This window comes from Carcharhinus amblyrhynchos, chromosome 1 (genome assembly GCF_965287045.1).
Source record: "Carcharhinus amblyrhynchos chromosome 1, sCarAmb.v2.hapA, whole genome shotgun sequence".
Classification (NCBI taxonomy): Eukaryota; Metazoa; Chordata; class Chondrichthyes; order Carcharhiniformes; family Carcharhinidae; genus Carcharhinus; species Carcharhinus amblyrhynchos.
Window position 1 is genome coordinate 5,932,240 of NC_137324.1, and position 12,439 is coordinate 5,944,678.

Here is a 12,439-nt window from a genome sequence, read left to right on the forward strand (position 1 = left end):
GTCTGGAGTCGCTTGTAGGCCAGATTGAGTAAAGGTGACAGGTTTCCTTTCCTGAAGGACAAACAAATATATATGAATTGGGAGCCACACAGCCCCTCAAGATTGCTTTGCCATTCAGTAAGATCAAAGCTGAGCTGATTGTAATCTTCCACCTACCCTGACAACCTTTCACCAATTGATGTCAGTTACAGATAAAACTTGAATTTAAGATGCCACCAGTTGCCATTGTATGATTTGAAACCATGCCTCCACAGCTGGGCCTCAGGATTACCAATCCAGTGATATTACCACAGTGTCAGCATCGACATCTATTTCTAACACCTGTATCGCTACCTTGAGTGATTTATATATTGGCATTCCCAGACATCCTTGTTTTTTTATCCCACTTATGTTCTTGCTTTTTAAGCATCAAAACAGAATAGGGTCATAAGAACATAAGAAATAGGAGCAGGAGTAGGCCATCTAGCCCTTCGAGCCTGCCCCGCCATTCAATAAGATCATGGCTGATCTGTCGTGGCTCAGTTCCACATTCCCGCCCTCTCCCCATAACCCTTAATCCCCTCTCTTATCAAAAACCCATCAACCCGCGTCTTAAAAATATTTAGTGAGGCAGCCTCCACCACCTCAACGGGCAGAGAAATCCAGAGATTCACCACCCTTTGAGTGAAGAAGTTCCTCCTCAACTCCGTTCTAAACCGTCCCCCCCTTTATCTTGAGGCTGTGCCCCCTAGTCCTACTGTCCTTTCTGAGCGGGAAGAGTCTCTCCACCTCTATCCTATCCATCCCATTCATCATCTTATATGTCTCAATGAGATCTCCCCTCATTCTTCTAAACTCTAACGAGTACAAGCCTAGTTTATTCAGCCTCTCCTCATAGCTCAACCCAGCATGGGAACAGGCCCTTTGGCCCAACTTGTCCATGCCATCCTTTTTTAAAAAACCCCTAAGCTAATCCCAATTGCCTGCAATTGGCCCATATCCCTTTATACATCATACCCATGTAACTATCTAAATGGTTTTTAAAAGACAAAATTGTACCTGCCTCTACTACTACCTCTGGCAGCTTGTTCCAGATACTCATCACCCTCTGTGTGAAAAAATTGCCCCTCTAGACACCTTTGTATCTCTTCTCTCTCACCTTAAACCTATGCCCTCTAGTTTTAGACTCCCCTACATTTGGGAAACGATATTGACTATTTAGCTGATCTATGCACTTTATTATTTTATAGACCTCTATAAGATCACCTCTCAGCCTCTTTCACTCCAGAGAAAAAACTCCCAGTCTATCCAGCTTCTCTTTGTAACTCAAACCATCAAGTCCTAGTAAATCTTTTCTGCACTGTTCCTAGTTTAATAATATCCTTTTTATAATAGGGTGACCAGAACTGTACGCAGTATTCCAAGTGTGGCTGTACCAATGTCTTGTACAACTTCAACAAGACGTCCCAACTCCTGTATTCAGTGTTCTGACCAATGAAACCAAGCATGCCGAATGCCTTCTTCACCACTCTGTCCACCTGTGACTCCACTTTCAAGGAGCTATGAACATGTACCCCTAGATCTCTTTGTTCTGCAACTCTCCCCAATGCCCTATCATTAACTGAGTAAGCCCTGCCCTGGTTCAATCTACAAAATGCATCACCTCGCATTTATCTAAATTAAACGCCATCTGCCATTCGTTAGCCCACTGGCCCAATTGATCAAGGTCCCATTGCAATTGGAGATAATCTTTTTCACTGTTCACAATACCACCAATCTTGGTGTCACCTGTAAACTTAGTAACCATGCCTCTTAAATTCTCATCCAAATCATTAATATAAATGACAAATAACAGTGAACCCAGCACCAATTCCTGAGGCACACCATTAGTCACTAGTTTGAAAAATAACGCTGTACAACCAGCCTCTGGCTTCTGCCAGGGGTAAGTACAGTAAGAAGTCTCAATACCAGGTAAGAACACAAGCCGTCACTCACCTGATGAAGGAGCAGTGCTCTGAATCTTGTGCTGCCAAATAAACCTGTTGGACTTCAACCTGGTGCTATAAGATGTCTTACTGTTCTGTCATCAAGCCAATTTTGTATTCCGTTGGCTACCTCACCCTGGATCCCATGCAATTTAGCCTTATGCAACAACCTATCACATAGCACTTTGTCAAAAGGCCTTGCTAAAGGCCATGTAGATAAGATCAACTGCACTGCTCTTGCCTACCTTCTTGGTTACCCCTTCAAAAAACTCAATCAAATTTGAGAGATGATTTTCCACTCTGAAAGCCATGCTGACTGTCTCTAATTAGTCCTTGCGTCTCTAAATGCCTGTAGATCTTGTCTCTCAAAATATCTTCCAGAAACTTACCCAGCACAGATGTGAGGCTCACCAGCCTGTAGTTCCCAGGCTTATCCCTGCAATCCTTTTTAAACAAAGGCACAACATATGCCATCCTCGATCTTCAGGCACCTACTCATCACTATCAGTGATTCAGATCATATCATATTTGCCTATATTAAACTAATAAATCATTTCCAGGTCAGTGAAACTCCACGTGGGTTTTGTCACAGTTCGCTGCCGGCCTGTGCCTTGACCTTGTCATATCTTCAGGCACCTCGCCCTCTCCCTACCCACCAACACCTTCTTGCCAATCATTGCCTCTCCCACCGCACCATGGCCATTCTCTGCCCACTGCCGCCCCTCCCTGCTGCCGCATGCATGCCCCTTACCCCTACCCTGCCACCCCACTGCAGCCCCTCCCTGCTGCCACATGTATGCCCCTTACCCCCACTGTGGCCCCCTCCCTGCTGCTGCATGTATGCCCCTTACCCCCAGTGCAGCCCCTCCCTGCTGCTGCATGTGTGCCCCTTACCCCCACTGCAGCCCCTCCCTGCTGCCGCGTGTGCCCCTTACCCCCACTGCGGCCCCCTCCCTGCTGCCGCGTGTGCCCCTTACCCCCACTGCGGCCCCTCCCTGCTGCCGCGTGTGCCCCTTACCCCCACTGCGGCCCCCTCCCTGCTGCCGTGTGTGCCCCTTACCCCCAGTGCGGCCCTTCCCTGCTGCTGCATGTGTGCCCCTTACCCCCAGTGCGGCCCTTCCCTGCTGCTGCATGTGTGCCCCTTACCCCCAGTGCGGCCCTTCCCTGCTGCTGCATGTGTGCCCCTCACCCCCAGTGCGGCCCTTCCCTGCTGCTGCATGTGTGCCCCTTACCCCCACCCCAGCACCCCACTGCAGCCCCTCCCTGCCGCCACATGCATGCTCCTTACCCCCACCCCGGCACCCCACTGCGGTCCCTCCCTGTCCTTGCTGCCGCCCCTCCCCTGCCCCTTGCTGCCACCCCTCACCCGCCTGCTGCTGCCGTCCCTCCCCTGCCCACCGCTGCCCCTCACCCTCAGCCTGTCTTGCATCCTTCAGCCCTTCTTCGTCATACCGTGCCTGTTAGTGGAGTGATGCACACTCACTCTGCCTGTCAGAGAGGGCCGGTTCTCTCTCTCTCTCAGCCTCCTGTTGCATGCTCTTGTCCCTGTGCTTCTATCCTATGCTTTTTGCTCCCTGCTTATCTCCTTGTTTCTCTGTTAGTCCATTATGCTGCCATTTTAGAACACATGGAAGCTTCCAAAACATGCTCTAGTTTGAAGAGCTTTAAAAAAAAATGATAAATTTCTCCTGTTTTTCAGACTACTTCTGAAGGAAGCAGTAAGGATCGCAAGACTAGCAACAAAATTCCAAAGAAAGAAGCGGTGATTTTCTCTCTCAACTTTCCCCCGCCTTGCTGCCCTTCCCCCGCCTCGCTGCCCCTCCCTGTTCCAACTTGGCCCTAATCTCCCCACTGCCCAGCCATTTCTCCAGCCCACTGCTAGGCCTTCCATTCCCCTACACTCTCTCTATGCCTCCTCTTGGCTCCTGAACCTCCTTACCCCTCCTCAACACTGCTGCTGCAAGTGTTGATTCCTCTTTACCTTATGTTTGGTTCCTCAGTCTTCATCTGTCACCTTTCCCAAATTCACATTTGAACTTGACTGGATCTCTGGCGTTGTCACATCGCATCTTTCCTACTGCTTACTCAAAAGTCCAGTGGCATGGTTTGCAGCAGGGTTTACCTGATTACAGTCACAATTAGGGACACTCCCTACTCACAGGGCACAGAAGGTCGTTGTGACTTGTGGTCAATTGCTGATTTTCATACAAGGAGTACCTTTGTGGAGATTCAAGGAAGTTGTGGTAGATTATTAGTTGCAAAACTTTATTTTTAAACCATTGTAGAACCTAGGGCAAAGGGGAAGTTGGGTTGGTGGTAGGCTCCAAATTCCTGAAGCCTTGTTGGGAGTTAGGATGGTAAAAGGAGCTAGAGTGGGAGGCATAGAAGGCCATGATGTAAACTGGGCAACAGTGCATCCAACCGTTATACAGCAGATTGCTGAACACTTATTAGACTAGACAAGAACACTCAGAGGAAATTTGATATCAGGAAAATTGATTCAGATTGTAGAGCAACACAGTGAGGGTGAGGGTTACACCATGGGAACCTTGAGAAAGGTGATGGAGGTTAACCACAGCTATGATGGAAAGAGTATTCACTAGTTAGGAAGAAGTTTAAGAGAGAGTGAATTTAGGCACATGGATCCTAAATAAATAAATAAAGTTTGATAGATCGGTGTTGAAGAGTACTAAATATTTTTGCATGGTGTGAGAAATATGTTTTTCTACAAAGGTGGGTGCAATACACTCTCCGCAGCTAACTTATTAGAAGTTAATTTAATAGGGATTAGATTGTTATTTGAAAAGTGAAATGTTAAAGGAGGAGTGAGCTTGGGAGAAAGGCCAGGCTTGGCAAAGAGAGTGGGAGCAGACCAAAGAGTTCATATCAGAAACGTTCTAGCACAGAGTTGGAGTCAGAGATGGTGTGAGATGTTGAACCTTGACTGTAGCACCCCACAGGGAAGGTGTGAGGGGCATGTTGAAACCGTTTAACGTGGCGCTGAATCGAATGTAATTGAGGATATGAGCTTGATTATATTAGAAAACACTTAACTCTGCTTATAGTCTCTGGCTTTCTTTGCTCAAAAGACATGGATAATGTTCTAATTTTTCTGCTTTGTGTGTGGACAATTCAACTACACTCCCCAAAACAATCTTGCTCCTGATTTCGCATCTACAGTGGGAGGAATTCACTGGAGTGTGGATTGTGTTCAGTTTTGTTCTTTATTTCCCTGGTTCTATTGAGCTAACTTACAGTGGTCTTGTTTATTCATCTCATTAAAATAAGCCAGTTACAGCAATAACAGTTGAACAGGCCTGCTTAATTTCGTAAAGTGGATAGTTCAAATGGAAAGTCCAGTGAATCAATGATATTGTCCTGAAGCTCCGTTTCTAATGGATAAATTTGTGGGTTTTTTTTAATTTGCAAAGGAAAAGGACATCTTTCCCTTTAACCTGGATGAATTTGTTACTGTGGATGAAGTGGGTGAAGAGGAGGAAACTTCTGGAAATCAGATTCCTGAAAGTGAATCTGAAACCAACGACCAACCTTCAGAAAAGATTGAACCAGAAGCAACAAAGATCGAGACCACGCAGAAGGCCAAGGAACCAGAGGCAGCTCCAGGTGAAGTCACAGGTAGAGATTTGTCGCACTAACCAGTAACTGCTAGCCAGGGAATTCCAAGAATCAGTATCTGTTCATTCTGAAAGCAGACTTCCATGCGAGTGCCCTGCTACCAGCTTCAGTTCTGGATTTGAGCAGTGGCAGAGGAAGATTCATGATTCTGGGATTGCTTTGCAGAAAATGGCTAAACATAATTTGATAGAAATAAAAGACAAAAAATTCTGGGAGTATTTTCCTCTGGACACCGAGTATTTCAATGTTAACATTTCAATGTTAACTTGTTTCTCCACAGGTGCTGCCTGACATGCTGAGTATTTCCAATATTTATGTTTTTATTTTGGATTTCCAATATCTGCAGTTGTTTTACTTATGTGTAATTTGAAGGGAATTGCGTGATTAATGGGAAATTGGGGAAAAGATGTTGGAGAGCTAGTATTCTCGCTAGAGTGCTATAAGCAAGAAATTCTATGATGGTGCATCATTTTATGTTCTGAATTTAAATTGTCATCTGCAAACTTGGAGACAGTTTAAAGTTAGGGGTGAATGGCGTCATTGAGTACTACAAGGTATAAAATAAGTTATTGACAGACTAATTGGGTGCACAAAACTGGCAAGTGAAATTCGATGTGGCAGGTATGTGGTGAAACCATCCACTTTGGATATGAGGGACCGATCTGAATATTTTCATAATGGGATTGGGGGGGAGATTAGTCAGCTGTGGAGGAAGTAGCAAAAGGATTTGGGTGTCCATATATACAAATCACTAAAGCATGGGGGGACGATGGCCTAATGGTACTATCACAAGCCTTTAAATCCAGAAACTCGGCTAATGTTCTGGGAGACTCGGGGTTGAATCCCACCACACCAGATGGTGGAATTTGAATTCAGTAAAAAAAATCTGCAATTAAGAATCTACCGATGATCATGAAACCATTGTTGATTGTCAGAAAAACCTATCTGGTTCACTAATGTCCTTCAGGGAAGGAAATCTGCTGTCTTTACCTGGTCTGGTCATGACTCCAGAGTCACAGCAATGTAGTTGACTGTCAACTGGCTTGCCAGTACCACTACTGCCTAAGTCCTGAAAGATGCTTTTGTCAGACTAGGCTTGTGACAGGTGGTGAAAGAACCAACAAGAGGGAAAAAAACCTACTTGACCTCATCTTGACGAATCTACCTGTCAGAGTATCTGTTTATGACAGTCCTTGTGGAGACTAAGTCCTATATTCAAACTACCATCACACTAACATGATAGATTCAGACCAGAGCCAGCATCTTGGGCATCCATGGAGTGTTGTGGGCCATCTGCAGCAGCAAAATTGTATTCAACCACAATCTGTAACTGAATGATCGGGCATATCGCCCCCTCTACTGTTACTGTCAAACTTGGGGACCAGTCACAGAATCTGTGGCACAGAGCCAGGCTCTTCACCCCAAACTGGTCCATGCTGACCAAAATGTCCATCTAAACTAAGGAGCGAACCCCATTTGCCTGCAATGATGAAGTTAAAGTACAGGACTACTTGCATGTCAGACTGTGAAAGCAACATTCTATAGACAGAGCAATCCCACAACAAACAGATCAGGTCAAAGCTTTGTAGTCCTGCCACATCGAGGTATGAATGGCGGTTAATTAAGCAACTAACCAGAGGAGGGGGCTACTCATCCATAGTGATAAAGGAACCCAACACATCAGTGCAAAACAAAGCAAAAGTATTTGCAACCATTTTCAGCCAGAAATGCCAAGTGGATGATCCATCACAGTTGCCTGTTTTCAACAATTCGATTCACTCCAAATGATATTGAGAAACAGCTCAAGACACTGGATGTTGCAAAGGCTATGAGCCCTGACAGCATTCTAACTGTAGAACCTGAAAACTTATTTCCAGAACTAGCTGTGCCCCTAGCCAAGTTCTTCCTGTACATCCACAGCACTGACAGTGATTTGGCAATATGAAAAATTGCTCAGGTTTGTTCTATTCTCAAATTGCACAAAACAACACCATTCTACTCATGGTCATCAGTAAACTGATGGAAATCGGTGGCACAGTGGTCACTGCTGCCTCACAGCGCCAAGGGCTTGGGTTCCATCCCGGATTGTGTCACTGTCAGTGTGGAGTTTGCACATTCTCATAAAGAACATAAGAAACAGGAGCAGGAGTAGGCCATCTAGCCCTTCAAGCCTGCCCTGCCGTTCAGTAAGATCATGGCTGATCTGAAGTGGCTGAGTTCCACTTTCCCGCTTTCTCCCCATAACCCTTAATTCCCTTGTCTGCCAAAAACCTATCTACCCGTGACTTAAATATATTTAGCGAGGTAGCCTCCACCACTTCAACGGGCAGAGAATTCCAGAGATTCAGCACCCTTTGAGTAAAGAAGTTCCTCTCAACTCTGTTCTAAACTGACCACCACCCCCTCCCCCCCCGAATCTTGAGGCTGTGCCCTCTAGTTCTGCTGTCCTTTCTGAGTGGGAAGAATCTCTCTACCTCTACCCTATCCATCCCTTTCATTATCTTATACGTCTGTATAAGATCCCCCCTCATCCTTCTAAACTCCAACGAGTACAGACCCAGTCTATTTAGTCTCTCTTCATAGTCTAACCCCCTTGTCTTCGGTATCAGCCAAGTGAACCTCCTCTGCACTCCCTCCAAGGCCAAAATATCCTTGTGCAAGTGCGGCGGCCAAAACTGCACACACTACTCCAGCTGCGGCCTCACCAGTGCCCTGTACAGTTGCAGCAAGACCTTCCTGCTTTTATATTCTATCCCCCTCACTATAAAGGCCAGCATCCCATTCGCCTTCTTGATCACCTGCTGCACCTGCAGACTGGGTTTTTGCGACTCGTGCACAAGGACCCCCAGGTTCCTCTGCACCGTAGCATGCTGCAGCTTTTCGCTCTTTAAATAGTAATCCCTCCTATTATTCCTGCCAAAGTGGATAACCTCACACTTGCTAACATTGTACTCCATCTGCCAGATCCTCGCCCACTCGCTCAGCCTATCTAGATCTCTCTGCAGACTTTCCACACCCTCCGCACAATTTGCTTTTCCACTCATCTTCATGTCATCAGCAAATTTCGACACCCTACACTCAGCCCCCTCCTCCAGATCATCTATATAAATGGTAAATGGCTGAGGCCCCAGCACCGATCCCTGTGGCACTCCACTAGTCACCAACCACCAATCAGAATAGCACCCGTTGATACTAACTCTCTGCTTCCTATTAGACAACCAATCCTCTATCCACGCTAACACCTTACCCCCAACTCCATGCCCCCTAACCTTCTGAAGCAACCTTTTGTGCGGGACCTTATCAAATGTCTTTTGAAAATCGAGAAACACTACATCAACCGGTTCCCCTCTGTCTACCGCACTAGTCACATCCTCATAGAAATCCAATAAATTCGTCAAACGAATTCGCCCCGAGTTTGTGTATTTTCCTCCGGGTGCTCCAGTTTCCTCCCACAGTCCAAAGATGTGCTGCTTAGGTGCTTTGGCCATGTTAAATTCTCTCTAATTTAACATGGCCAATTCACCTAACCTGGGAGGAAACAGGAGCACCCGGAGGAAACCCATGCAGACGTGGGGAGAACTTGTAAATTCCGCACAGTCACCCAAGGCTGAAATTGAATCCAGGTCCCTGGCACTGTGATGCAGCAGTGCTAACCAACATGTGATCTAGGCGATCACACTGGCTCTGATTAACTTAATAGCATTTTGAGTTTAGTTCTAATTCCTGCAATCCTCTCACCATTGTACTCGCGCTCAGCTGCTCCATCGAATTGTGTATTGTGTTCTAAGCAAAATCTCATACCAAAGTCAAGAGAATTTAGATTTTAGGATGGATGTTTAAAGGACGGGAAAAGGTCGGGTGGGTGGGGGAGGGGTTATGAATTTGAATGGATTTAAAAGCAATGAGAACTACAATTCCACCCCCAGGCCCCCCGCAACCAACCCACCTTGTCCTGGCTAGATCTGGGGTGAGTGTGAGTAGTTGCGGTAATGTAGATTTGGCTGTCGTGTCTAGATACAGAAGATGAGGTTAGGACCTAGCTGGTATATGAACATATGGTATATGATGTTGAGATCAGCTTAAGGCAGGAGGCAGAAATCATCAAGGAGTAAGATGATAATATTGTGGTAAAAGCTCCTGTAGCAAATAGGTTGAGTCAGGAGTGAAATTAACTTGCCTGAACTGTGTAGGAAGGATTGTCATAGGATCTTTTTGGAAACCACGTGTCCAAAGAAATTACTGGGGAGGGATGAAGAATACCCTTCTGTAACACTTGTATTGTGCTGGGTCATCATAGATATTTCAAGGTTAGGATAGACAGATTTTTAACCAGTAAGGGAATCCAGGGTTATTGGGACATGGTAGGAAAGTGGAGTTAAGGATGCTCACCTCAGATCAGTCAGGACCTCAGTGAATGTTAGATTGGAGTTGAGGAGCAACTTCTTCACTCAAAGGGTGGTGAATCTCTGGAATTCTCTGCTCGTTGAAGTGGTGGAGGCTACCTCACTAAATATATTTAAGTCACGGGTAGATAGGTTTCTGATAGACAAGGGAATTAAAGGTTATGGGCAGAAAGCGGGAAAGTGGAACTGATCCACTTCAGATCAGCCATGATCTTATTGAATGGCGGGGCAGGCTTGAAGGGCTAGATGGCCTACTCCAGGTGGAGCAGACTCAGTAGCTGAATGGCCTACTTCTGTTCCTACACCTTATGGTGCTCATTGTTACCTTCTGAGATCATCTAGTGGAGAAAATTTGTATCCCCATCCCAGAAATGGATTAAGTATGATTACTGATGGGAATAGACCAGGGGTCCTGAACAGCCTCTTTCTGTGTTTTGGCTGCAGTATTACTTGAGTTCATACCAGCTGAGTAATTGTGTCTGTGTTTTACAGCAGGTGATGCAGCAACGAAGGCTGTGGAGACAACTGAGGTCAAATCTAAACCTGCGTCTGAGCCCCAGCCTCAGCCCGCCTCCCAGCCTCAGCCCGCCTCCGAACCTCAGCCCGCCTCCGAACCTCAGCCAGCCTCCCAGCCTCAACCCGCATCCCAACCTCAACCCAAACCCCAACCTCAACCAAAGTCCCAAGCTCAGCTCAAGCCCCAACCTCAGCCTGCCTCCCAACCTCAACCCAAACCCCAACCTCAACCCGCCTCCCAAACTCAACCCAAGTCTCAGCCTCAGCCCCTGTCCCAACCTCAACCCAAGTCCCAAGCTCAGCTCAAGCCCCAACCCCAACCCGTGCCCCAACCTCAGCCCAAGCCTCAACTTCAACCTGCCTCCCAACCTCAAACCCTGCCCCAATCTCAGCCCAAGCCCCAATCTCAGCCTGCCTCCCAATCTCAGCCCAAGCCCCAACCTCAACCCACTTCCCAAGTCAAGTCTGAACCCCAGCCTCAGACCAAGGCAGCTATGAAAGAGGAACCTATGGAAACAGAGTCAGAGACAACCCAGGAGCAGCCATCTGTAGCCCCTGCACTAGAGCCCAGCAAACCTCATCCTGTTGCAGACTCGAAACAAGAGGCAGCAGGAACCACGACCATCAAAAAAGAAGCAGTATCTTCGTCGAGTGGGGATGGTGAACCATCCTGCAAGAAGGTTGGGCAGCCCAGTGGTGTATCCCCGCTCCCTGCGTCATCAGTCAGTTCCAGGGGAGACGGCAGCAAGCCTAGCAGCCTGGAACAGCGAGCAGGTGAGTCAATTGTACAGTAAAATGTCTATAATTTTTTATATTGACTTTGAAGGTATTTTTGTAAGGATCATAATAGACTTTTAAGACTATAAGATGGAAGCATTTATTAGGAACAGATGAAATAGGAGCAGAAGTAAACCAGTTACCCCTTGAGCTTGCTCTGCCATTCTGTTATTGTGGCTGATATTATTTGTGTTGACTTCCAGATTTCTCATCTATCTGGATAACCCGTGATTCCCTTGCGTGATAAGTGACCATTGGTGATCATTTTCCAAAATTCTTTGGACTGATTCCTACAGATTCGAGGATAGTTAATGTAAGCACATGATTCAAAAAGGGAGGTAGAGAGCAAACAGGGGCCTATAGAGCAGTAAGTCTAACGTCAGTACTGGGGAATTGCTGGAATCCATTACCAAGGATTTCATAACTCAGCATTTGGAAGGTATAATCAGACAAAGTCAGCAAGGGAAATCATGCTTGATGAATCTATTGGAATTCTTTGACAGTGTAAGTAGTAGAGTTGACCAAGAGGAACCAGTGAATATGGCTCATAGAGTCATAGAAGTTTACAGCATGGAAACAGGCCTTTTGGCCCACCTTGTTCATGTCGCCCTTTTTATAAAACCCTTAAGGGTAATCCCAATTGCCTGCATTTGGCTCATATCCCTCCATACCCATCGTACCCATGTAACTATCTAAATGCTTTTTAAAAGACAAAACTGTACATGCATCTACGACTACCTCTGGCAGCTTGTTCCAGACACTCACCACCCTCTATATGAAAAAATTGCCCCTCTGGACACTTTTGTATCTCTCCCCTCTCACCTTAAGCATATGCCCTCTAGTTTTAGACTCCCCTACGCTTGGGAAAAGATATTGACTATCTCGCTGATCTGTGCCCCTCATTATTTTATAGACCTCTACAAGATCACCCCTCAGCCTCCCACGGTCCAGAGGAAAAAGTCCCAGTCTATCCAGCCCCTCCTTATAAACTCAATCCATCAAGTCCCAGTAGCATCCTAGTAAATCTTTTCTGCATTCTTTCTAGTTTAATAATACCCTTTCTATAATAGGGTGACCAGAATTGCACGTATTCCAAGTGTGGCCTTACCAAGGTCTTGTACAACTTCAACAAGACGTCCCAAC

The 12,439-nt window shown here is 46.3% G+C and overlaps 1 protein-coding gene across 6 annotated transcripts in view; it reads left to right on the top strand.

The window, feature by feature from the left end:
* The window catches only part of znf638 (zinc finger protein 638), a 210,150-nt gene that overhangs the window by 182,318 nt on the left and 15,393 nt on the right, over positions 1–12,439 (top strand). For 2 of the 6 annotated variants that reach the window (XM_080189803.1, XM_080190163.1), the window contains exons 19-21: positions 3,664–3,726; positions 5,396–5,600; positions 10,496–11,293. In XM_080189803.1, coding sequence (XP_080045929.1) covers positions 3,664–3,726; positions 5,396–5,600; positions 10,496–11,293 — 1,066 coding nt within the window. The remainder of the gene's footprint in view (positions 1–3,663; positions 3,727–5,395; positions 5,601–10,495; positions 11,294–12,439) is intronic. The other 4 variants (XM_080189822.1, XM_080189895.1, XM_080189981.1 and 1 more) reach the window with 4 other exon arrangements.